This window comes from Bombina bombina, chromosome 1 (genome assembly GCF_027579735.1).
Source record: "Bombina bombina isolate aBomBom1 chromosome 1, aBomBom1.pri, whole genome shotgun sequence".
Taxonomy (NCBI): Eukaryota; Metazoa; Chordata; class Amphibia; order Anura; family Bombinatoridae; genus Bombina; species Bombina bombina.
The window spans coordinates 551536554-551564202 of NC_069499.1; the positions used below are offsets into that span (position 1 = coordinate 551536554).

At 36.1% G+C, this 27649-nt stretch overlaps 2 protein-coding genes across 6 annotated transcripts in view; one reads left to right on the forward strand and one right to left on the reverse strand.

Moving 5' to 3' along the window:
• QNG1 (Q-nucleotide N-glycosylase 1) overlaps positions 1-8820 on the reverse strand; it is a 115073-nt gene extending 106253 nt beyond the window's left edge. The window contains exon 1 of one of the 5 annotated variants that reach the window (XM_053698712.1): positions 8702-8820. The gene's annotated coding sequence lies outside the window, so the exon portion shown is untranslated. The other 4 variants (XM_053698710.1, XM_053698715.1, XM_053698713.1 and 1 more) reach the window with 4 other exon arrangements.
• Positions 8821-8884: 64 nt separating this feature from the next.
• The window catches only part of ORC2 (origin recognition complex subunit 2), a 152806-nt gene continuing 134041 nt past the window's right edge, over positions 8885-27649 (forward strand). Inside the window, exons 1-10 of the mRNA XM_053698709.1 lie at positions 8885-9021; positions 11276-11422; positions 11529-11621; positions 17317-17409; positions 17722-17750; positions 18048-18105; positions 18192-18343; positions 18787-18885; positions 25469-25578; positions 26685-26817. Of these exons, the coding sequence (XP_053554684.1) occupies positions 8928-9021; positions 11276-11422; positions 11529-11621; positions 17317-17409; positions 17722-17750; positions 18048-18105; positions 18192-18343; positions 18787-18885; positions 25469-25578; positions 26685-26817 (1008 nt within the window). The 5' untranslated portion in view covers positions 8885-8927. The remainder of the gene's footprint in view (positions 9022-11275; positions 11423-11528; positions 11622-17316; positions 17410-17721; positions 17751-18047; positions 18106-18191; positions 18344-18786; positions 18886-25468; positions 25579-26684; positions 26818-27649) is intronic.

The window sequence follows — 27649 nt, forward strand, 5'->3', positions numbered from 1 at the left end:
CATGAAAGAAAAAAGTTGGGTTCAGTGTCCCTTTAAGTCTAGAACACAACAGATCTTTTGAAGATCACATTCAATTACTGCACATACCTGTCTCAGTGTTGAGTTCCATCTTGTGTTAACAGCAGCTGAAATCCTTCTTTCTCCAAATTCAGACTGAAAAATGTCTTCGAATATTGTGCATTTGTGAAGCAATGAGCTGAATTTGGATAATTTGTTTCTTTCAAGCTGTCCCCCACTACAAGCTGAAGAGTGTGAGCAAAACACTGAAACCATTGTGTACTTGGCATAGCAGCATCCAGGGATTGCTGCTCCTCTTGGCTTAGGTCACTCCAGAGCCGTGGATCATCAAGTTGGTCCTCATTGTGTATGTCTTCTTCTTGTTCAGTGGGGAGCTACACAGTGAAGGCTTTCTACATTTTGGCTGCATATCATTTAATAATATAGTCTAATGTATCTTTAATGCTCAAATCCTCACAAATGGTCTCAAATTGCTCATATCTTGGGGTGTAATTAATAAAAAATGAGTTATGTATTTTAAATATATTATTTTGTTTGTCATTCTCCAGGGACCATCCTAGGTCACCACTCTGACCTTTAGAATGTATAAAGACTTGGCAAGTCATAGGGCTCAAGTCTAAGTCAAGTCTCGAGTCATTGCTGTCAAAGTCCAAGTCACAAGTCTTCCTTGATCATGTCGAGTCACAAGTCATCAATTTTGTGACTTGAGTCCCAGTCAAGTCAAGTCGACATCTCTGAATACCAGCAATAATACAATAATGTGCGCTGGTATTGCAAGTAAATTGCAATGGAAACGCCAGCTCGCGCAGCGAAGGGTGGTAAGTAGCACAGCGATAGGCATAATTTTTAAATATATATGAATATATACATATGTATGTGTTAATTTGCGTATATACACAAATTAACACAAATATATATGTATATAACTTATACATAAGTTCCCATAGACTGCAATGTAAAGGCACTTTTCAGTGCTTTTTTTTTTTTTCTAATACCCCACTCCCAACAACTTCCGACTCCAAAAACTGCCCAGTTGTTTTTAATTTTTTTTAAAAAATGCTATTTTTTTTTTTTTTTTAATTAAAAACTTCAATGCCCTCTATTTTGAGGACATATGGGGCACTTTTAGAAAATTAACCAAATATCTAATCTCTGGTTCATTTTCTGAGCACTAATTGCTACTGCGAGCTCACGGGAGCAATAACCAGCCACTTATAATAGCTAGTTAATTATTGCGCTCCTGCAAACGAGCAAATTTGCCCGTTTGCGGGAGCGCAATAATTTAGCGCTCCATTTATTATCTAGACCTCATTTTGTAAACATATCTCTTGCAAAGCAGTGATTAATTGCTTTAAAACTTTACATACTATGGAATAAGATTACTGTTGTACATAAATTGTGACATATGAATACAAATCTAAATTTTCAAATACAATTTTTTTTTTAGAATACAAATACAGGTGGCCCTCGTTTTACAACGGTTCAATTTACACCATTTCAGAATAACAACCTTTTTTTAGTCATGTGACTGCTATTGAAAAGCATTGAGAAGCAGTGCATTTATTAAAATAGCCAGTAGGTGGAGCTCTCCGCTGGTGTTGCAGCAAAGCCAAGCAAGCTGAAATCAATCAGTTTAACCAAATCTGAGCTATCAAGCAGATTTCAAAGGAGCAAGATCTTCCTGTCTATAAAACAGTACAGATTGGAATGCATAGAAAGAACTGTTTGCAGAAAAATGCAAGTGAAGTCTCTGTTGTGTGATTATTTTGTTAGGTTTATAATGCTGTTTAGCAAATCTTTTTGTTCATTTAAAGGGACAGTCTACACCAGAATTTTTTTTTTTTTTTTAAAGATAGATAATCCCTTTATTACCCATTTCCCAGTTTTGCATAACCAACAGTTTTAATAATATACTTTTAGCCTCTGCAAACTGCCCCTTTTTTCAGTTCTTTTGACAGACTTGCAGTCTAGCCAATCAGTGCCTGCTCCCAGATAACTTCTCGTGCACGAGCACAGTGTTATCTATATGAAATACGTGAACTAACACCCTCTAGTGGTGAAAAATTGTTAGAATGCAATCTGAAAGAGGTGGGCTTCAAGGTCTAAGAAATTAGCATATGAACCTCCTAGGTTAAGCTTTCAACTAAGAATACCAATAGAACAAAGCAAAATTGGTGATTAAAGTAAATTGGAAAATTGTTTAAAATGACATGCCCTATATGAATCATGAAAGTTTATTTTGGCCTAGACTGTCCCTTTAACTTAGTTTAATTATATATTCTGTGTTGTGTGATTATTTCATTAGGTTTATAATGCTGTTTAGCATTTAAAGTCTTCATTTCAAAGCTTTAAAAATAATGTATTAGGTGTTACTTATGACAACTTTGAGAGGGGCCTGGAACCTCTCTCTCTCACTTCCCATTGACTTACATTATAAACTGGGTTTCAATTTACAACGGTTTCTATTTACAACCATTCCTTCTGGAACCTTACCCTGGCGTAAACTGAGGTCTACCTGTATTTAATTAAATAGAATTAATTTTTTTGGAAGTACACTGTGTACAAGTACACTGTTAAGATCTAGTTCCCATTTTGTTAAAGGACTTGAGATGTCACAGCATTCACTTTGCCCGGAAAGTAAGCTGTTTTCTTGCTTTCAATTAAATGTGGAGAAGAAAAGCTGCCAATATAAAAGTTGTGATTAAATCTTCAAAATCAATATCCCTTAGGTCATTATTATTATAAAACAAGGCTGAATAATTACTTTGGGAATGTTAAATCATGTTGTGTGGTAAAAACATATAAAACTTTCTCTGAAAGAAGACCACATGCTACAGTTAGTATTTGCTGCTACCATTATTATTATTGTTATACTTTATTTATGAAGCGCCAACAAATTCTGCAGCGCTGTCCATGGGTACAATTAATTTAAATAAAACAATAATATAAAACTGGTAAGAGACAAAACAAAATTTTACAAACACATACAGGAGGAATTGAGGGCCCTATTACTGTGGGAACTTACAGTCTAGAAGGGTAGGAGGTTGAGAAACAGGAGGTGAGGACTGCAAGACTGATAAAGATGTTAATGCAGAATTATATGAGGGAAATGTTAGATAATTGAAATTAATGTATTACTGAGTAGGGTGGTAGGCTTCCCTGAACAAAAAAGTCTTCAGGGAACATTTAAAGGAAGAAAGATTAGGGCAAAGCCTGACAGCATGAGGGAGAGTGTTACACAACAAAAGTCCTGCAGTCTAGCATGAGAAGAGGTGATAGTCGCGGATGCAAGGAGCAGGTCAGTGTTGGATCTAAGTGGGTGGGCTGGAGTATACTTGTTTATTAGAAAGGATAGGTAGTGGGGATTGGTGTTGGTGAGAGCTGACTACCCCCTTATTTCAGTTCTTTTGACAGACTTGCATTTTAGCCAATTAGTGCTCACTCCTAGGTCACTTCATGTGCATGAGCTCAATGTTATCTATATGAAACACATAAACTAATGCCGTCTAGTGGTCAAAATGCATTCAAATTAGAGGCAGTCTTCAAGGTCTAAGAAATTAGCATATGAACATCCTAGGTTTAGCTTTCAACTAAGAATAACAAATGAACAAAGCAAAATTGGTGATAAAAGTAAATTGGGAAGTTGTTTAAAATTACATTCCCTATTTAAATCATGAACGTTTTTTGGGGACTTGACTGTCCCTTTAAACAACTTTCCAATTTACTTCTATTATGTAATTTGCTTCCTTCTCTTGTTATCCTTTGCTAAAAAGGTTTATCTTGGCAAGCTCAGGAGCAGCAAAGGACCTAGGTTATATCTGCTGATTGGTGGTTGCATATATATATATATATATATATATATATATATATATATATACTGATTGTCATTGGCTCACCCATGCTCCTTCGACAAATGATACCAAAAGAATGAAGGAAATAAGATAATAGTGTCATGATCCAATCATTGCCGTGTCGCTGTGGCTCACGGATCTCTCTCTGTATCACCGTGTCACGTTGCCTAGCAATGTGACGCGGCCTTCCTGCGTTACGTCACCGGCCTTTAAATCTTTGTCAGGACTTTCCTCTGGTACCTGTTTGTCGGATAGCGTTCCCGCTTCCTGGCTCTGTGAGTGTTTTCTCTGCTGCCTCATCCTTAAAGGGACAGTCTAGGCCAAAATAAACTTTCATGATTCAGATAGAGCATGCAATTTTAAACAATTTTCCAATTTACTTTTATCACCAATTTTGCTTTGTTCTCTTGGTATTCTTAGTGAAAGCTTAACCTAGGAGGTTCATATGCTAATTTCTTAGACCTTGAAGCCCACCTCTTTCAGATTGCATTTTAACAGTTTTTCACCACTAGAGGGTGTTAGTTCACGTATTTCATATAGATAACACTGTGCTCATGCACGTGAAGTTATCTGGGAGCAGGCACTGATTGGCTAGATTGCAAGTCTGTCAAAAGAACTGAAAAAATGGGCAGTTTGCAGAGGCTTAGATACAAGATAATCACAGAGGTAAAAAGTAGTGATGCACCGAAATGGAAATTTTGGACCGAAACCGAATCCGAAAATCCTGGATGCACTTGGCCGAAAACCGAAACAGATACCGAAAATGTATTTTTTCAAATTATTAATTTTTTTTTTAGTTTTTTTTTGCATAATTAGAGCCAATAAAAAAATCCCACACTTTTATTGAAAGTAACACCCTAAAATTGGACAAAAATATCTTAAAACAATAATATGCTACGCAATAATTGTACCAAGAAAAAAAAAAAAAAACAGGCAAACAATAATGCCATTTTCAGCCAAAATGTTTCTGCAACCAAAATTTGGGTGCATCCCTACTTAAAACAATTGTAAATATCAATATACTGTATTATTCTTCATTTAGTTCTATGTAACAGAATCATATTTAGCAGTTTTTTTTTTTTTTTTTACTAATTATCCAAATAAAGTATAGTCCTAGAAAACTCATTATATGCAGAACAGTAAGTCAAGTAATAAACTTAAACAGCAGGTCTAGGCTAGCATCAAATTTGAAACATGCTACACAATAATTTTACCGAAAATAACAGGCTAAAAAAACGAAATAGCCAAAAATGCCATTTTCGGCCGAAACTTTCTGCGGCCGAAATTTCGGTGCATCCCTAGTTAAAAGTATATTATTATAACTGTGTTGGTTATGGAACTCTCTGCCTCGCTCCATAAGACTCTCTTCTAGTTTTAAAAGCTTCAAGTGCTCCCTAAAGACTCTACTGTTCAGGGACGCATACAACCTACGCTAACCTTTCCTAATACCAGTTCCTCTCCTCCACTGCAATCCCCTGAACCCTCTTAGCATGTAAGCCTAATAGTCCAGCTGTTTGTGGATCACCTTCTTAAGAGCTGAGTACAACAGTGCAACTCTTGGCAGGGCCCTCTACCATATTATTGTTTTGTTGTACTCCCCCCTTTGTTTATAGCGCTGCGGAATCTGTTGGCGCTCTACAAATAACCGATAATAATAATAATAATATGCAAAACTGGGGAATGGGTAATAAAGGGATTATCTATCTTTTAAAACAATAAAAATTCTGGTGTAGACTGTCCCTTTAAACTTGCTTAAAAGGACATTGACCATTGCTTTGCCTGACCACTCTGCTGCATCATCCCTAAACCTACTTAAAGGGACATTGACCATTGCTTTGCCTGACCACTCTGCTGCATTATCCTTAAACCTACTTAAAGGGACATTGACCATTGCTTTGCCTGACCACTCTGCTGCATCATCCTTAAACCTACTTAAAGGGACATTGACCATTGCTTTGCCTGACCACTCTGCTGCATCATGCTTAAACCTACTTAAAGGGACATTAACCATTGCTTTGCCTGACCACTCTGTTGCCTCATCCTTAAACCTGCTTAAAGGGACATTGACCATTGCTTTGCCTGACCACTCTGCTGCCTCATCCTTAAACCTGCTTAAAGGGACATTGATCATCCTCTGCCTGCTTTAAAGTGATACTGACTTCTGCTTTGCCTGACTACTCTAACGGATCATCCTCAACCTGCTTCAAAGTCACTGTACCTTGTACTCCCTCATCTCATCTAGAGACTGTTCCGTGTCCCTGCATCACCTGTGAGTACACAGTTTTATTTTCCTGCATAACTGTTTTTATTTATTTCCTGAGTGGGTCACGTCCTGGTTTCCTCTCAGTGTGCTAGCGTGTGTTTATATTTTCATTCTAGCAGTTGGGTCTAATCCTGGACTGATTCTATACAGCTGACAAATAGAAGTCATTTAGAAAGTTGTTTAAAATTGTATTCTCTGTCTGAATCATGAAAGAAAAATTCTGGGTTTCATGTCCCTTTAATTCTGCTGTGAATGGGGAGCCAATGGAGGGACTCACAGAGAGGTGCAGCAGATACAGAGCGATGGGAAAGGTTGATTAACCTGGCAGAGGCATTTAGGATGGATTGAAGGGGGAGAATAGTATGTGGAGGTGGAAAGTGAAACAAATAAATACCCCTATAAATGTGTATCTGTAAAGTGGGTGCTGAAAACACATGAAAATCAATATTCCTCTTTATAGTGTTGTATGATGCAAATGAGAATAATCACTTCTGGCATGTTAAGCCATGTTGTATGTTACATGATAAATATTAAAAAGTTTACCTGAGATGTTTATGTGATGGAATTGTCAGCTATTTCTCAACTTTTAATTGAAGCAAAGGAGCAGCTACTTTCCCGGCACATACTAAAATGAATAAATATTAATAATCCCAGCACAAAATAACAGACCAACAATGTAACATATCTCATTCATAAAGCCGGATCATGAAAAGCTTGATAATCCACCGCTCACTCCTTCAGAACTGTTTCCTCACCATACACAACGCACGTGTGGCCTGTGGCGTTCCCCGGCTCTTGCTGATGACATGAGTAAACTCTGGTTGGAGGAAATGGGCTAATAGCAGGATAACAGTTCTGGAGGAGCGAGCGGTGGATGATCCTGAGGGATTGAGCCGCTATCATCTGTTACTGAGGATTGTTGCGGCAATAACCGCAAGTATTTTTGGGGACATTGTCTACATCTATATCGTAGTGTACATTAAAGAGGCTGTGAGAAGTGGTCATATGCGGGTTGTATAGTGGTGATTTGACGGTCTATGCCCTACATTGTTCAACGATCTGTCCTTTGACCTTACAATATGCTATATTGCCTGTTGACATCATAAGTCCTTTAGCAAAATGGGAAATACACTAGATTTATTTTTTTATACTGTTTTTTTACTTTCCGGGCAAAGTGAATGCTGTGACATCTCAAGTCCTTTAGCAAAATTGGAACTAGATCTTAACAGTGTTTTGACACATTCTAGAAGTGTACTTAAAGGGACAGTATACTGTAAAATAGTTTTTCCCTTAATGTGTTTACAATTACTTTTTTTACCAACTGCAGAGTAAAAAATGTATGAAAAATAGCTTTTTAAGGCTTATTTGTGTATATTAAAGCTCTGATTTTGTGTTTTGAAGCCACAACCTAATAAAATGGGTTGAGCTTGTAGGTATAATCAGATCTCATCACTGTATCACATTGTGTACATATACCTGCAACTTTATCTTATATCTGTCCTTAAAACAATCACCAGTACTTTGAGAGAACAATGGAAAATCAACATTTTATTACCTTATCTCTGCTTTATCACACTGGGAGTGTAATTTCTTCTGCTGGCTGTGTTTACAAAGCTTATCTATAGCTGGTACCCGCGGCCACAAACTTTCAGAAATTTTTTGACTAAACTGTCCCTTTAATAATAATAAATAAAAAAAAAAAAAAAAAAAAGAATTTTGCTTCCAAAAGATAAAATCATATTGTATTTCCAAAAAAGAAAATTGGAATTCCAAAAAAAAAAAAAACAAGATTGTACTTCCAAAAAATAAGTATTCTTCCCAAAAAATTGAATTGCATTTGTAATTAAAGATTTGTACTCTAAAAAAAAATTGTATTTGAAAATGTAGATTTGTATACATATGTCACAATTCATGTACAAAGGTAAAGAATCACACACGCTTGCCTTTTTGACAGCAATCTTATTCCACAACCTACAAATTTAGGAACAAAACAAGAAGGGGATAACATGTAACACATTTGTTTCTTCATCCCTCTTTTATAAGTGTGTGGCTCACGCTTTGTAAATTGTGACTACAGTGTATTTATTGTCTGAGGGACAAAAATAAAGCACTGTACAATTGCAATCAACAGCACCCACTTTAGAGATACACATTTGAAGGAGATATACATTTATAGGGGTATTTATTTGTTTCACTTTCTACCTCCACATTCTATTTTTAACTAATGATCACTCATAACCTTATGACAAATAACCAGCTACACATACAAAATAACAAAGCGAACATATGCTGTAGCCTTTCCATCTCCCATGTTGCTGGTAAATCGGTGCTGTGTAACGTTCCCACACAAACAACAGCGATCAGATTGCCCTCTAAATATAATCACCCTGTAGTCTGTAAATTACACAATATACTAGAACAATACACATCACATTCTAACAAGTATACAACGAACACTAACCTGAACTACTATTATTCAACAACAAACATGGCAGCTCACATGCATTACCTTAACGTGTTCAGGATACAAATCTAATTCTGATTGGCTAGTGTAAAAAATTCAACCCACCAAATTGCTAGCGTTTCAGTATTGTCTACTTTTGATTGGCTTCGGTACTTAGATGGGCTGGTTGATTGGTTGAAGCGTAAGCCATCGTACTGAGGTTGGTTTGCTTTGCTGTCTTCGGTGTACCCTGACAGGAGAGTGGCGCGAGACCCTGTAACACGTGAAGTGGGAGTACCGTGACACGCGTGGGTGTGGATAATGTGACTGCTTCTCTTGCGGGTTTTCAAACATGAGCCAGGAAAATGTTAAAAGCAGCAAGACCCTGCACGTACAGTTTGTGTCAGATGAAGATGTTCTGGAACATATCACTGACAAACAAGAAGGTTTGGAGATTCCTCGCATCACTAGTTATAATATTTGTTGTAAATTAGAAACTTTTCTACATATTAATTTTTATGATAACTTTTGGGGTTCAATATCGAAATCAGCTTCGCTGTTAAAGTACTCAGGGGTAAAGCATTCTGGGTTAATAAGTGTCCTGCACATCTGCTCTTTGCACATCCACTATTTTGTATTTATGTTGATGTCTGCCGCTAAAGCATACTAGATAATGCTGCTGGTTAAAAAATTAAAATAAACAACAGTACATTAGACTCAAGCGGAAAATTTGTCACTTTGCTTGCTCGCACTCCAGGGATATTCTGCGCAAGCGCCTGGCAGATCTGTGCGCAGGAAGCTTACACACAGATTGGAATGAGATGAGAGAGGGTGTGATAAAGGGTTAATGTAGGGTGTCCAAACTTTGCTCTCCAGAGGTTTTGGAACTACATTTCCCATGATGCTCATTTAGATAAAATGCTGGCTGAGCATCATCGGAAATGTAGTCCAAAACCTCTGGAGAGCAAAGTTTGGACACCCCATTGTAACCCCTTCATTGCAGAGCCGCGTCAAACATATGCACTGAAGGTGTTTTTAATATTTCACATTCCCTGAAACAATACCTGTACTATTTATATAAAATAATAATGGTAGTTTATGTACTAGAAAAAAAAATTCAGGTATCCCCAGAAATGGCAAAAAATTGTCACGGGCAATGCAAAAACAGGAATGATATGGTGTATTGTTGTTCATCCTTTACACTATTAAAAACAAGGAATAATTTTATAAATTCTAAAATCAAACATTGTGTTTCCACATTTAGCTTTAATTCACATAGAAAATTAGCCATTGAAAATTAAAATAACATTTTTGGTACTTTTGACATTTTGCAATTTATGCAGAAAATGAGAAGAAGGAATAAAATATCAAATGAACAAAATTCTGACTTTGAAGATGGATGACCCTCATTTTTGACAACATATGTTGACCCTACTCAAACCCTCTTGGTACTGCAAAATACCCAGCGCTACTGAATTTTGTGACGCTATACAAATAAATGATAAAAATAATAATAATAAAATGAAAAAAAAAAAAACCACTGACAAAAATATGTGCAAGAAAAAATTATCCTATATACATCTTCAATACAGATATTGACAGTTCTAGGAGCGTGTGATATACCACTTCATTACTATTTCACTCTTTAACTTCAAAGGTACCAACTGACTTGAATTTGCAAGGTAATGTCTTCTATGATATGCCCAGAGTTCTATGCACAGCAAGGAGAGAGATGAAAAAGGTGGAAGTAAATTAAATAAATTTAAAGGAACATTAAACCCAAATTTTTTCTTTCATGATTCAGATAGAGAATACCATTTTAAACAACGTTCTAATTTACTTATATAATCTAATTTGCTTCATTCTCTTGATATTCTTTACTGAAAAGCATATCTAGATATGCTCAGTAGCTTCTGGTGGCTGCACGTATTTGCCTCGTGATTGGCTCATTGATGTGCATTGCTATTTCTTTAACAAAAGATATCTAAAGAATGAAGCAAATTAGATAATAGAAGTAAATTGGGATATTGTTTAAAATTGTATTCTCTGACTCATGAAAGAAAAATTGTGGGTTTAATGTCACTTTAAGAATAGGCGTAGAGGGTAGGGTCACCTACAATATCAAATTTCCCTTGATATTAAGCTCTATGGTCAAGGTTTTGGTCTCCTTAATGTTATGCCTTACAGCCACCCTCCGTAAAATACCACCAATTTTTACAGTCACCCGCTTCTCCAGATTATTAGGATAACCCCCTTAAAACGAGTATCTCTGCTCTAACAACAACGCAAAAGAAAATTAACACCAATTGCCAGGTCATTCGCACTTTGACAATCACATGAATGCTATAAGGACATGAACCCCTGATTTAAGTGGTGGGACCTTTAGAATATTTATATGGTCAGGGGGTAGTAAGGAGTTTTTTAGATCTGCCAGACACATCAAAACTGGTCAAATGCTGTAAGGTAGTTGCCACTATCATCCGTTATTCAGTTGTACCTGCATGTTAGAGGGGTGAGTGACCCCTTATTCAATAGAGGAAACTCCTTCAAATGAGTGGCATCATGCCTTTCTGTCTAAGCTTTCTGTATAGGCTTTGTAATGCCCACACATTGTCGGCTATCTTTGTTTATGAGATGTAATTTTGCTTCCAAGTTCAAGACAACAATAATCACTGTTTAATAGCATGCTTATAATTACAGGGGTGAAACTAAGGAGCAGTGCCGCATCTCAGCGTATAGTTAATGTGAAGAATTTAATTAAGAGTGGGAAAGAAAATGTAGAAGATGAGACTCAAGAGACGTGGAAGGAGCTGGACTATGTTGAAATATTGGGATCTGATGTCCAAGGTAATTCCATAAAATTTTATAATGGTCTTTATATATATATATATATATATATATATATATATATATATATTGGTCATATTACATTTTCACTTTTTTTTTTAAATAGATCCCCAGAAAAATGGACTTGGTCTCAGCACAGGTGGAAGCGAAGTTTACTCTTTTTACACCATCAAACGTTCAAACAAAATGGCACAGCTTGGTAAGAAAGTAAAGCCATACACTTTAGTATTGTGCGACTTTTACATGTTAGTCCCTCTTACTAAATATAAATGTAAAGATTGCTTAACTAATCTTTCAGAAATGCATTTTGGTTGGGTATTGTTTTATTCGGTTATGCTAGTTATTGCTTAATTTGAATTATAAATGCAGATTTGCATTTAAAAATAAATCTGGATTATTAGACTCAAATGAGTTTTGACTTCCATGAACTACCACTCAGTATCAGTAGCAAGTACTTCATGCAAGGACCTCTTTATATGGGGACCCAAATAGCAACATTAAAGGGACACAACCCAAATTCAAATTCTTTTGTGATTCAGATAGAGCATGCCATTTTAAGCAACTTTCTAATTTACTCCTATTATCAATTTTTATTTGTTCTCTTGCTATCTTTATTTGAAAGACTACATCTAAGCTTTTTTTTTTTTTTGTTTTGTTTAGTACTTTGGACAGCACTTTTCTATTGGTGGATGAATTTATCCACCAATCAGCAAGAACAACCCAGGTTGTTTACCAAAAATGGGCCGGCATCTAAACTTACATTCTTGCATTTCAAATAAAGATAAGAAGAGAATGAAGAAAATTTGATAATAGGAGTACATTAGAAAGTTGCTTAAAATGTAATGCTCTATCTGAATCACGAAAGAGCAAATTTTGGTTCAGTGTCTCTTAAAGGAGACATTAAGACCACAGCACTTTTTCATTTTCTGACCGTTTGGGACCAGGGCTATTTTTACATTTCTGCTGTGTTTGTGTTTAGCTGTAATTTTCCTTTTACTCATTTACTGTACCCACACATATTATATACCGTTTTTTCTCGCCATTAAATGGACTTTCTAAATATACCATTATTTTCATCATATCTTATAATTTACTATAAAAAATATATAAAATATAATGAAAAAATTAAAAAAATGAAGAAAAAAAAAAACACTTTTTTTCCAACTTTGACCCCCAAAATCTGTTACACATCTACAACTACCAAAAAACACCAATGCCAAATAGTTTCTAAATTTTGTCCTGAGTTTAGAAATACCCAATGTTTACATGTTCTTTGCTTTTTTTGCAAGTTATAGGGCAATAAATACAAGTAGCACCTTTTTTTTCTCAAAATTAGCGATAATTACATTGTAACACTGATATCTGTCAGGAATCCCTAAATAACCCTTTACATGTATATATTTTCATTTAGTAGACAACCAAAAGTATTGATCTAGGCCCATTTTGGTATATTTCATGCCACCATTTTACCACCAAATGCGATCAAATTAAAAAAAAATTGTCCATGATTAAGTCAGAGGGCTGCCGAAAAGTGTAGGACATATTTTCTTTCTATGCTGTGACCCATATTTGGCTTTTATGCTGTTTGTTTTATTCTCCAATAAAGATCCGTTTGAAATTTTTCTTTTTGCTAAAATAAAAAAAATGGTTAACTTTTCTACTAACTTTTTTACAAACTTTACGTTTCTCACTGAAATTATTTACAAACAACTTGTGCAAGTATGGCACAAATGGTTGTAAATGCTTCCCTGGGGTCCCCTTTGTTTAGAAATAGCAGACATTTATGGCTTTGGCATTACTTTTTGGTAATTAGAAGGCCGCTAAATGCCGCTGCACACCACACTTGTATTATGCCCAGCAGTGACAGGGTTAATTAGGTAGCTTGAAGGGTTAATTTTAGCTTTAGTGTAGAGATGGGCCTCCCACCTGACACATCTCACCCCTTGATCCCTTCCTGACCACTCTCAAACAGCTCTCTTCCCTCCCCCACCTCACTATTGTCACCGCCATCTTTAGTACTGGCAGAAAGTCTGCCAGTATAAAAATAAAAAGTTTTTTTTTTTTTTTTTTTTTTTAATTAGTTTTTTTTAAATTATATATTTTCTGCAGTGCAGGATCCTCCCTGAGCTCCCCCCCCCCCCAAACAGCTCTCTAATCCCCCCTCTCACTATTTGCTGCCATTTTGGATACTGGTAGCTGTCTGCCAGTTCCCACTTTTCAATAAATGTGCACATTTTTATATATTGTATATCTTTTTCTGTAGTGTAGCTGCCCCCTCCCAGATTCCGTTCCCAACATTATTTCCCCCTCCCTCTCTCACCACTCTCTCGCCCCACTTCAAATGTGCAGATCGCCCCCCGTGCACACCCGCAAGTGTTTTAACACTGCTGGCCGGAAGTTTGCCAGCGATGGGCCGCTCACCTGCCTCCCTCAAATGGCTCCCACCCACCAACGATCGGCACCATCACTGGCCGATACAGAGAGGGCCACAGAGTGTCTCTCTCTGCATTCGTGTGCAAAAAAGGTATTGCAGTGATGCCTCAATATTGAGGCATCACGGCAAAACCTTGAAAGCGATCAGGGTCACTTCCACTGCTTGAAACCCCTGAGGGTACGTCCTTGGTTGTTAGGACCTTTTTTGTAGGACGTACCCTGTACGTCCTTGGTCCATAAGGTGTTAAAGGGACATGAAACCCAAAACATTTATTTCATGATACAGATAGAGAATACAATTTTTAAAACGTTTCCAATTTACTTCTGTTATCAAATTTGTTTGGTTCTCTTGTTTCTCTTGTTATTCTTTGTTTAAGAACTATCTAGATACGCTGCGTGCACATGTCTAGAGCACTACATGACAGGAAATAGCACTCATGAGCTTACCTTCCAGCTTTTCAACAAAGGATAACAAGAACACACAGCAAATTTGATAATAGAAGTAAATTTTAAAGTTGTTTTAAAATATATGCTCTGTTTGAATAATAAAAGAAAAAAAAATTGGTTTCATGTCCCTTTAAAGTGCAAATAAGAAATGGCTGTATTGTGTTAGAGAAGGGGTGGCTGTCATGATTCAGAGTTGTGAAATGTAGCAAGGTGCAACAATAAGTAAAGTAGCAACTTTAGGCATTTTAACCCATTGTAATCTGCTACAGAGCATGGAGATATGAAGTATAATGAACAGATGCATACAGGCTAGTAAGAGTCATAGTAACCTATGTTTTGACAACAGATAACCTTAACCAGTTTTATGGTGAGTAATAGGATGAGGGGGAAAAAACTTCACTGTGTATCACTATACTGACTGCAGAAGGCTTTTATTTCAATCTGAAGTGCAGGGCTAAAAGGACATTTCAACTGCTGGGTACAACTACAAAGCCACGCTTGCTGTTCTCCCAGCTATTGTTTTTCCTCCTGTGGTTGCTGCTCTCTTTAAAGTTATCTTATTTTAAAACCATTACAGGTGCCAGTTGGTGAAGAGCGACACCTTAACACTAGGTGCCACCATCTTGCATGTTAGGTATTGTCACACCCTGTGACAGAAGTGGTGCATATTCACAAATCGGCTGTATTAGCCACATGCACAATACAGCCCCTGCAAAATGTAAATCTCCTGATTTTTCTTTTACCTTGCCCACTAACCAAAAGCACACAATACTCTTGCCAAAAAGCCAGCAATATCTGTGGATGAGCACTGCTTCTGTCACAGGATGCAAGGATATCTAAGTTCCAAGATGGTGGCACCAAGTATGAAGATGCAGCGCTTAACCAACTAACAACTATAAAGGTTTGAAAGAGGAGAATAGCTTTGAAGAGAGATGCCATGATATTATTTTTCACCTGAACATGCAAGTAATAACCACTCTACTTTAGTTTTACCCAGCAGCTTTTTGTGACTTTAACTAATCTTTAGGATGGTCTATGTATAGTAAATACTTGACTTCCATTGCTGTATTTGTCCCTACCACCCTTATTGGAAGTGTACTCTATGAATCGGCCACCCCTTCTGTAAAGACGTGGTTATTCGCTTTGTCAATAAAACTAAGACAAGGGCCAAGATGCTAGAGCATTTTAGCTAGATCTGAAATCACAAGTTATTTAAGGGGAGCTAAAACTGACATTTGAAATAAACATGAATGAAAAGAAATGGCAAAAATGCTTCTAGTATAATGATCAGTCTTAGTGATAGCCGTTACTGTCCTTGGGACATAAGTGCATATTTGTTCGTGCACTCTCATTCAAACGCTGTACCTGCTCAGAGAGCTTGCAGTGCCATGTGTTATTTCTGAGACTATATATAATTATATGCTCTTTGAACAAGTACGGTCATAACTTTTGCTAATATGTGTAAACATTTTAAAATTTGAGTATTTATGTATTAAGTATAAGGACTTATAGCTGCATAAGGTACAGTCAGTACAATGGGATACAATGTTTATATGACAACCAATAATATTAGCTCCTGTTATCCTTTACCAGATAAGTGAAGGAAATAACTTGCTTTAGGCAACATAGCCTTTAAACACTATAATAAATAACAAAACATGTAAGCAGATTATAAAAAGGGTTTACTAATACTATTTTATCTTTAAACATGATGTTTTATCACTTACATCTAAGTGAAGTAGTAGTCATTTGGGAGTTTCTTTTATCTTTGTTCTCAATTGAATTCCTTTTATTTTATGTGTGATCTTTTGCTACATTATTGATTTTTTTTTTTTTCCTCTATTGATTTTGTAATTATAATTTTTATTACTGCATGGGAACTGCTTAGCGCTATTCCTTTTATATGATTTAATATTTAATAACATATAAAAAAAAGTATTAAAATGCAACAGTATTTTATATGTCTGAATGGGTGACATTAATTGCTGGTAGAAAAACAGTACAAAGGGCTTGCAACAAATAAGTAAAAGCAAGCCAAGTGGTTATAAAGCCTGACATGACATGCTATCCCACAGAACGAAGACTTCAGCAGGTTCCCATATATTTTCAGTAGAAATTCAATAAACAATGTTATGTTAGAGCTGAGACTAAATTGTTTAAAAAGATAGATAATCCCTTTATTACCCATTCCCCAGTTTTCCATAACCAACGCAGTTATATTAATATACTTTTTTCCTCTCTGATTGCCTTGTCTCTAAACCTCTGCAGACTGCCCCATTACCTCAGTTCTATTTACCGACTTGCATTTTTGCCAATTAGTGCTGGTTCATGCATAACTCCACAGGAGTGAGCACAGTGTTGGCTATATGGCATACATAAGCTTGCATTGTCTAGCTGTGAAAAGCTATAAAAAGCACTGAGGTAAGAGGTGGTCGGTAGTGGCTTAGAAATGGGCAGGAATTTAGAGGTTTAAAGGTTATAAAGTATATTAATATAACAATGTTGGTTGTACAAAGGTGGGGTATGGTTGGTAAAGGCATTATCTATCTTTTAACCAATAAAAATGTTGAAGTAGACTGTCCCTTTAAGTTATTCAAACAAAGCTATGCTCCCGTTTCAAAGTTAACGGTTTAAAGGGACATGAAAACCTTTTGAGATTGTTATTTAAAATGTTTAATTATGTGTAGTAAAACAACTTTGCAATATACTTTTATTATTTTGCCCCCTTTTTCTGTTATTTAAGTCTGACAATTGGTAGTGCACATGGCAGACTTCACAAGTCGAAGGCTGCTACATATCTGCCCTTAATTGGCCACAGCAGATGCGATCAAATAAGGAATTGTGAAACAATGATAATTTGTGCTAACAAAACGATAGTGTCTTCATCATTAACAAGTTTAGATTGGCTCCTCTAAATAAAGCAAGTGCTGGGAGGAGTTTATCTGTTGAAAAACAATTACAGAAAACATTGTGTTAATGCATTCTAAACATTTTCATACTTTTTTTGTTTTTAGCCACTGAAATGGCCAGAACTCCTGCAAAAACTGTGACATTTGGTACGTTAGGTGACACAGAGGAAGCAGTCAGTCCACCTGCAAGCTGCAAAAGTATGTGAATATAAACCTCAGTCAAGTGTTCTTGAAACTCATAGACAAATCTGATGGAAACATCTATAGTAATTCAGAATATGCTGGATGTATAAAATAATAAGAAGCAAATATGCCATACTTAACAGGCAGCTTTCTATATATCCTGTACCAGAAGAGCATGTGACTTCAATCACTCCATCAAATTTATCATAAAGGGGCAGTACATTGAAATGAAACTCATGATTCAGTTAGACCATGCAATTTTAAGCAAAGTTTCTAGTTTACTTCTATCAAATTTGCTTTATTCTTTGTTTTTGTTTTGTGAAACAGGACCCACAGCAAACAAAACCCCTTCAAAGGTAAGTAGAAGCTAGACCTTATTTAGGGGACTGTTGGATGTTTTGCTCCATAAACTAATCTGGGATTTCCAATATCTGTTGCTGTGAAGACATTTTAAAGTATTCCATTTTCTGTGTTTTGGCCTTGACTAACCTTGTCTTCATTATTTTTTGTATAGTCACTTCCCATTGTTTCTGAACTCTTATATTGGTGTGTGTTTCCATACATTAATTTAGATTACCACAGATTGTGTTAAACTTTTGATTGTTTTATGTTAAAAATATTGATTCAGCACAATTTGTTTTTTTTTTCTTAAGGGTAGAAAAAATGAATTCATATCCACAACACCTCATAGGCTGCGGAAGAGGCTGTCAGGTACAATATGAATAGAATAGGTGTGTGAGCTCTTTATTTTATTGTAAACATTGCTGATATGTCTCTACTCTGCTTTTGTCTTGCAGGACCCAATCTGCGGTCCGATAGTGATAGTGATTATTCAGCTTCCAACTCTGAAGATGATCTAGCGGAGAAGCCTTCTGCCACAAAAACCCCAAGCAAAGTACCTCAGACACCAGGCAAAACCCCTTCAAAAAAGGGAAAGAAAACTGCAGCTGTATGTCCATACCTTTTAGTACTGTTCACATAGCTGAAAAAACGTTTTGCACAATAATTTTTCAACTATGTTTTCAATCTTGATCAAGTCCTTTTATATAATAAAAGGAAAAGTATCCTAAAAAATAAAAACTCCTTCCAAGAGGAGGATATTGTAATAATGGATATCTTTAACAACCTGCATTTTACCAATCCAAATTGCACTAAATACATTTTAGTCTTTCAAATGGATTTATATATGTTACATCAGTCTTTTAGAATAAACATTTTTATTGTGTTGTTAAGTCATAACTATAATCCCAAGTATAACATTAGCTACTTTAAAGTCATTAAGTAGATTTACATAAAGTGAGAACAATTGTGGAAGAGGAATTAATTTGTATATGCACTGCTGCTTTCCACCAAGGCAAGTCTATTCTAAAACACCATATTTTCCCTTTGTAGAACAACTTGGTGGAAGAATATTTTGAAGCTCACAGCAGTTCAAAGGTTCTCACCTCAGATCGGACTTTACAAAGGCTACAGACACCTAAATTAGACCAGGTATGTGCAGATTTTACTACATGGTTAGTAATCATATTTACAGAAACATGCAATCCAAAACATTTGTGGATCTGTTAAAGATTGTGCTGTGCCTTAATTTAGCTGTCTTGATATTGTTAACGTATTTGTATCTAAGACTCATTTTTTTATATTGTAAATATGACTAATTCCATTGTTATGACCATTGGATTTATTGGAATTAGTGTTCCTTGACTGTTGCGATAAAGTCCCTTGGTTTGTACTGACTTGTATGCTTTTTGTCACTTACATACTACAGTTGCTCCTCTGTCAGTGAATTCCTGCAGTGCATTTCCTGTCCTTACTCACTAAGCTTCAGGCTACTTAAAGGGATATGAAACTAATTTTTCTTTCATGATTCAGATAGAGCATGCAATTTTAAGCACCTTTCTAATTTACTCCTATTATTACATTTTCTATCCATGAAAAAAGAGAAGAGGAAGCATTTCTCTTTTTTCCTTAAAGGGACTTAAAGCCCAACATTTTTCTTTCATGGTTCCGATCCATACAATTTTAAATAAGTTTCCATTATACTTCTATTTGCTTTGTTGAAAAGCAGGATGATAAGTTCAGGAGTGTGCACGTTTCTGCATTGCTATATGGCAGCAGTTTTGCAACAATGTTACACATTAGCAAGAGCACCAGATGGTGGCAGCAATATTTCCTGTCATGTATTGCCCCAGACTTGTGTACGGTACCTATCTAGATATCTCCCTTCAACAAAGAATAACATAAGAAGTACCAAATTTGATAATAGACATAAATTGGAATCTTTTTAAAAAAATTGTATTCTCTTAATCATGAAAGAAAAATTTTGAGTTTCATTTCCTTTTAAATTTGGCATCAGTTTGTATATGTTGCCTGGGTTTTCATACTACTTATATAATAATGTGCAAACTACTGTAAAAATAATTCCAGCCAGCTGTTCCAAGGTAATGGTATAATAATAGGTATGATGTAGAAGATGTACAGCTGTAAATATAAATCCCAAGAAAAAGGGAATAAGCATATACAACAGATGTGACCAAAATGTTAGATAGGGATGAATCCGTTTAAAAAAAAAAAAAAAGTGTTGTGTGAGTTCACTCTCAGCCAGTAGTGAGTGTCAGCTTAAGTGAAAATGAATGTGAAATTGTGTTTTACCCAAGTTTACCACTATTGTAGCCTCCAATAAAAAAGTGTGATTGGGCAAAAGAATATTATTCCCTGTGTTAAACGAATGTCAAATTTGCCTGTAACCTTAGAATCTCTTATGCTTAGCACATGCATAAATAGATCAAGCTGATATCTGCATCCCAGATATATACAATATAATACCCTGATAAGCCACAAACCTGCAGTTTCATAGAAAAGGACTTTCACTGAGCTTAGCTAAAACTTGCTCTATACGCCTTTGTCTCATGTATACTTGATAATTATGTGGAGCAAATTAGGATATTACACCATTCCATGAAATGCTTTGATATCTTGTTGAGGGGTGTGATTGGTCATTCAAAAAAAATATTTAAACCTGTTTAGCAGTTGTTGTTGTTTTTCTTTATTTATAAAGCACCAACATATTTTGCAGCGCTGTCCATGGGTACAATTGAATTATGTAAAACAATGATACAATACTTGTAAGAGACAAGACAATATTTGACAAACAAAAACTTGAGGAATTTAGGGCCCTTTTCCCATGGTAATTAACAATCAACAGTTTGTATTGTATTGGATGTAAGTAAAAAATCTTTTATCATTAAACCATGTACTAGATCACATTTTACTTATTAAACTGACAATTTGTAGTGACATTTTTTTTACATTTTGTGGTGTTGCTGTTACTACCGGTGGTTACATTCTGTATTTTATTTTTTGTCTACATTGAAACTCTACATTTCTGGTAACTGGATAGAATGTTCTGCATTTGGTATAGCACTCTAACAGATCTTGGCATGCATGTCATTTGTACAGATGATCTGTTTACTTTGCACCTACTAAGATGTTTGTCTTCTCTTTTGGAGTACCTCGTTTGGGGAACTGACTTTTCTAGTGAGTGCACATACACAAAATAAAGCCTTTTGAGACTGATCTAAATTTAAAGAACCATCCAATGCAGTAGAATTGCACAATTAACATGTACCTAATTTAAAGACAATGCAATAACACCTGCTCTGAATTTCAAATAAATAATAGATTTGTTTTCTGACAAATTTATTTTTTTCTCATTATCCGGCCCACTGTATAATGTGGCAGACATCAGCCAATCGCAAGCTAGTATATGTATACCCTGTGCGCTTGTGCACATACTCAGTAGGCTCTTGTTCCCTAGAAAGTGTGTATATAAAAATACTGTGCAAAATTTGATAATGAAAGTAAATTGGAAAGTATCTTAAAACTGCACGCTCTTTCAGAGTCATACAAGTTCATTTTGACACAAGTTTCCCTTTAAGTGCCTTCTGCATTTATACATACATAATGTCTTTAGTTAAATTGTAAGTTTATGGAGTCCTTTTAATATTCCAACATTTTGTCACTAGTCTGTGCATATGGTACTGAAAGACAAACTAGAGGTATATTTGCTTTATACATTTTAATTGGATGTTTTTAACCTTATTATTAACTGTGAAAAAGTTTATATATTTAGATATTTCTTATTCTGAAAACATTTAAACTATTGACCTTTAGAAGTTCTCTTTATTGAAACATATAATTTGACAATAGATGATAACCAAAAAGACCCATCAAGTCTACCCATATTGCATTTTACTTTTTTTCTTAGGATAGCCTTATGCATGTCCCAGGCATTTTTGAATTAATTTACAGTCTTTGTGTTTTGGCATTTGTTTTTTTGTGGAAAATGCTTTCAGTTTCTACTTTATTAACTCCCTTCATATATTTGAAGGTTTCTATGATGTCACCTCTTTCCCTTCTATCCTCTAAACCAGGGGTGGGCAACTATCGGCCTTCCAGATGTTATAGACTACATCTCCCATGATGCTTTGCCAGCATTATGGCTGAAAGAGCATTATGGGAGATGTAGTCCATAACATCTGGAGGGCCTATAATGCCCCCCCCCCCCTGCTCTAAACTATACTGTACATATTTAGGTTATAGTCTTTCTTTGTATTTTTTTTTTTTTTTTCAACAAGCTTTATTTGTATATAATAATCTTACAATGTTGTACATGAAAGAAGAATATAAATTAGTCATCAGTTGGTGAAACAAGAAGAGAATAAAAGATAAAAAAAAAAGAACCTTATGAATTCATCTAAGAGGTATCATGAAAGCGAGAGGTGAAAGTCCTCTATATGTCCAATCGATGTGCTTTGAAAGTGGAGTTGTCTTCTTTCTTTTTGTTTATTACCAGGTTATAACGACTGTCCAGATAACAGGGTGTGTTGTAATAAAACTTATGATTCCATTCACCTGATCATTGTACAACAAAGACATTATTCAGATCGTAAGAGAGTAAGATTAAGTGTGGTAGGGTAGAGAGGGAAAGGGAAAGAAGTAGGTTAGGGGGGGGGCGTGGGGGGGAGAGTAGTCTTTGTTTGTTAGTGTTAAAATTTTAGTCAAATGGGGTGGTTCACAAATTTCAGTTGTGGCGGGAGTGTTAGGGTGTGTTCTTAAATGGTTCTTAGGGATTGTTCCCAGTAAAATCTGACGTCTAGGAAATAAGAGTATTTTTTTTTATACCCGTACTCTTCTAAGTATAGAAGTTCCGTTGTTCTGTCTATCCACATTTGTTTAGAATGAGTGGTTGGGGTTTTCCATTGTCTTGCTATCAACGATTTGGCACTGTTTAACTCGATTTGTATGTCGTTTAGGAGTGCCATTCTAGGTGTCAGTGTAACTGTATCTGGTAGTATTGTCTGGAAGTGCTGCTCTACAGCCTTCCATATCTTTGTACGTTTTATATATTAGACTGTGTACCATTTTATTAGCCCTCTTTTGAACAGCTTCTAGTTTATTTATATCTTTCTGAAGATATAGTCTCCAAAACAGTACACAGTATTCCAGATTTGGCCTACTTATGATCTGTATAGTCTGTTAACTTATATCCCTTCACTTAAAGTGATGGTAAATCTGAGCGTTTAAAAAGTCATCTGACATCCTAGCACCGCTATTGGTTTAGAGGTGGAAACGTCATCTCATTGGTAAAGAGCGCTGTGCAGTGGGTAGCTGGTGCCACTGACTTTAGGGAGCTGCCGCGGCACAAAAAGGGTGACTTTAGCACCTTTTTTTTTTTTAATAACTGATGACTGAAACTACAGTTTTTAGTGATGGTAAATACTAGCGTTTTTTTTTTACCATCACTTTAATATAATGAGGAATGTAGTTGTGTATAAAAAGGGTGTATTTACTTTCATTTAAGCAGTAAACAACGATGAGCAAAAACCCCTTTAACCCCTTAACGACCAAGGACGTGCAGGGTACGTCCTAAAAAAAAAGGCAGTTAACGCCTGAGGACGTACCCTGCACGTCCTCGGTGTGGAAAGCAGCTGGAAGCGATCCTGCTCGCTTCCAGCTGCTTTCCGGTTATTGTAGTGATGCCTCGATATGGAGGCATCCTGCAATAACCCTGCATGGCCATCCGATGCAGAGAGAGCCACTCTGTGACCCTCTCTGCACCGGACATCGATGGCCCGTATCGTTGGTGGGTGGGAGCTGACTTGGGAGGCGGGTGGGCGGCCATCGATGGGCCGTGGAGGGGGACGGAGCTGACGTGGACGCGCGCGCATGCACAGAGGGTGGCGGGCGGGCGCGTGCACGGGGTGGGATCCGCTATACTACAGAAAATGAGAATGTAACTATGTGGGGGAAAAGGGCAAAATTAAAAAAAATAAACTTCAGTCAAAGGGATCTTGGAGGGGTGGGGGGGTTGTTCTTGGGTGTGGGGGGAGCTACACTACAGAAAAAGGGATTTTTTCTTAAAAAAAGCACATTTTTTTCTAAACTGGGTACTGGCAGACAGCTGCCAGTACCCAAGATGGCGCCCATTAAGGCAGAGGGGGAGGGTTAGAGAGCTGTTTGGTGGGGGATCTGTGAGGTTGGGGGCTAAGGGGGGATCCTACACAGCAGCATATGTAAAAAAAAAAACTCAAAAAAGCCCAAATATACCTTTTATTTTAGTACTGGCAGAGTTTCTGCCAGTACTTAAGATGGCGGGGACAATTGTGGGGTGGGGGACGGAAGAGAGCTATTTGGGAGGCATCAGGGGGTCTGATGTTTCAGGTGGGAGGCTGAGCTCTACACTAAAGCTAAAATTAACCCTGCAAGTTCCCTACAAGCTACATAATTAACCCCTTCACTGCTAGACATAATACACGCGTGATGCGCAGCAGCATTTAGCGGCCTTCTAATTACCAAAAAGCATCGCCAAAGCCATATATGTATGCTATTTACAACCATTTGTGCCATAATTGCATAAGCTGTTTGTAAATGATTTCAGTTTTACTAAAATTGTGAAAAAGTTAACGTTTTTTTTTTTTATTTGATCGTATTTGGCGGTGAAATGGTGGCATGAAATATACCAAAATGGGCCTAGATCAATAGTTGGGGTTGTCTACTACACTACACTAAAGCTAAAATTACCCCAAAATGCTCCCTAATTAACCCCTTCACTGCTGGGCATAATACACGTGTGGTGCGCAGTGGCATTTAGCGGCCTTCTAATTACCAAAAAGCAACGCCAAAGCCATATATGTCTGCTATTTCTGAACAAAGGGGATCCCAGAGAAGAATTTACAACCATTTATGCCATAATTGCACAAGCGGTTTGTAAATAATTTCAGTGAGAAACCAAAAGTTTGTAAAAAAGTGAACGATTTTTTGTATTTGATCGCATTTGGCGGTAAAATGGTGGCATGAAATATACCAAAATGGGCCTAGATCAATACTTTGGGTTGTCTACTAAAAAAAAATATTAACATGTCAAGGGATATTCAGAGATTCCTGAAAGATATTAGTGTTCTAATGTAACTAGCACTAATTTTGAAAAAAAAAATGGTTTGGAAATAGCAAAGTGCTACTTGTATTTATGGCCCTATAAGTTACAAAAAAAGCAAAGAACATGTAAACATTGGGTATTTCTAAACTCAGGATAAAATTTTGAAACTATTTAGCATGGGTGTTTTTTGGTGGTTGTAGATATGTAACAGATTTTGGGGGTCAAAGTTAGAAAAAAATGTGTTTTTTTTTTCGATTTTTTTCCTCATATTTTATAATTTTTTTTTATAGTAAATGATAAGATATGATGAAAATAATGGTATCTTTAGAAAGTCCATTTAATGGCAAGAAAAACGGTATATAATATGTGTGGGTACAGTAAATGAGTAAGAGGAAAATTACAGCTAAACACAAACACCGCAGAAATGTAAAAATAGCCTTGGTCCCAAATGGACAGAAAATGGAAAAGTGCTGTGGTCATTAAGGGGTTAAAAATGATGCTTTACCTACGTAATTCCACGAGCTGTGAGCAACGATTAGCTGTCAACTGGCTATATGTCTTGGGAGGGATTTGAATGACAAATCACCTTATTTATGCTGTACTTGTTATTACAGATAGCTGTATCTTTTTCAACAGGAAACTTTACGCAAACTCCTGGAGACTTCACCTCCTGCTTTTGCTGCTGAACTAAAGAGTTTACATAAGCAGTATGAAGCTCTGTTCTATAAGTGGATGTTACAGTTACAGTAAGTGTTTTTAGATCTGGTTTAGTCTGTTAAAACTGTTTGACTATATGCACACTATGTTTTTTAGTCAGTTGAAGATATAGACCACTGGTTTTCAAACCTGTCCTCAGGCCTCCCCAACAGGCCAGGTTTTCAAGATTACCTTGGATGAGAGCAGGTAAAATAACCATGTTAATTTAATCAGCTGATTATTTCACCTGTGCTCCAGTTCAGATATCCTCAAAATATGGCCTGTTAGGGAGACCTGAGGACTGGTTTGAAAACCAGTGATATAGACCAATACAAAATAGAAGTAACCGCTAGATTGGAAGTGGAAGCCAAGAGAATATTATGGTTAATTAAATACTACTTGTATTCAGTAATCATCTTTTTAAAGCTACTGCTGGAATGTTTAGAACTTAAAAAAAAAAATGATAATTAAAATAAGCTAAGCAATGCATAAAAAAGAAAATAATACAATCAGGTCAATATGGAGGGTTTTGTTGTGGGAATTCCTTATGAAGAATTGGAGAAGGACAAGAGGCAGTGGAGGAGTTGGGAGGGGGGAAAGGGAAGAAAAATAGAAAAGTAGTAGGGGATGTTTTAAAGCTAAATGTACTGGATGAACTAAGTATGTTGTTTTTTTTTATTTGACCAAGTAAGATTTGTATTCAAGTACACAGAGACACTCTTTGGCAATACTGAACAACTGGACTCAAACCAGTGATGAAGTCTTCTTTGATTGTAATATCATTACTGTTGTGTATGAATATGACATTCCCTAATGTTTAATAAACAAAGTTTAAAAAAAAAAAAGAAAATATTAGTACATAGCAGATATATGTAAATATTTGGAATTGGCTGTCGTCTGCTGTAACTGGCTCATTTCAAATGTCTGTGCAAATCCAGATCAGGTGTGTTGTACTTTTACTCTAATAAATCTGATGCTGAAATGAGCCAATTGCCTCAGACTGCAGCAATTTTTGTAAATATTTGTAAATTCTGAATTCCAAATATTTTCAAATCCCTAGTACATAATTATTTTCCTTATGCTTGTTATACTGTTTAGAACATGGGCTTAATCTTACATCACTTATGATTGTTCTTTATTTTGCTCTAAATTCTAGCCTTGGTTTCAACATTATTCTCTATGGATTAGGCTCCAAAAGGAACCTGCTGGAGAAGTTTCGAACCTCTATGCTCAAGGATTCACTTCATGTCGTAATTAATGGATTTTTTCCCAGCATTACTGTGAAATCGGTAGGTGCAGCATTTATTGACTGTGCACTGTCATGATCTGTGTAGAGGAACTGGTTAATTAATTTATGTTTAAATTAAAATGGTCAATTGCAAAGAAGATAACTGTAAACAGCAGTAACTCCACACTTGCAATTTTAGTAGTAAGAAAAGGGCAAATAAGACCAGTGACCCTAGGTTACATAAAAGTATCAAATCCTTTCTTCATAATAATTTAATCTCTTCTAAATAAGTCTCATGTAATTAATATTTGATGCATTAAAAACAGAAAAAGTATAATATCAAATCTAGGGTTAGTTGATTTATGAGGAAAAACAGATGCCTCGACAAACATACAGTACCTTATAATAGTTTTTAATGCTTATGAGTTACTTTATAGGTACCACCACCAGCATTTCTAATCTGTTTTTCACTTTTTTTTTTTTTTATATCTTTATTTATCAGAATTTTTCAGCATCAAACAAATTCACAAACAACAAAAAAAAGGCAAAAAAAAAAAATGTTTTGCTGGAGACACAGCTCCCATGACAACAAACAGTTTAGTAGATACACCGCAGATTTTTTTTTCAAATCTACAACATGATAATACAAAAAAAAAAAAGAAAAAAAGAAAAGGAAATAATTGGTGGAGTCGCAGCTCCGAAACAACCATGAATTAGGGGAGACACAGCTCCCACTTCATCCCTATATTTATTATAAATGTCTCCACTTAGAACTTGAAAATATACGAACAACAGGAAAAAAAAAAAAATTCTCTCTCCCCCCCCCCCACAACCTCCCCCCAGCACCACTACAAGGCCCTCGCCCGAGACCTCTCACCTGGCCGCTCCAGCCA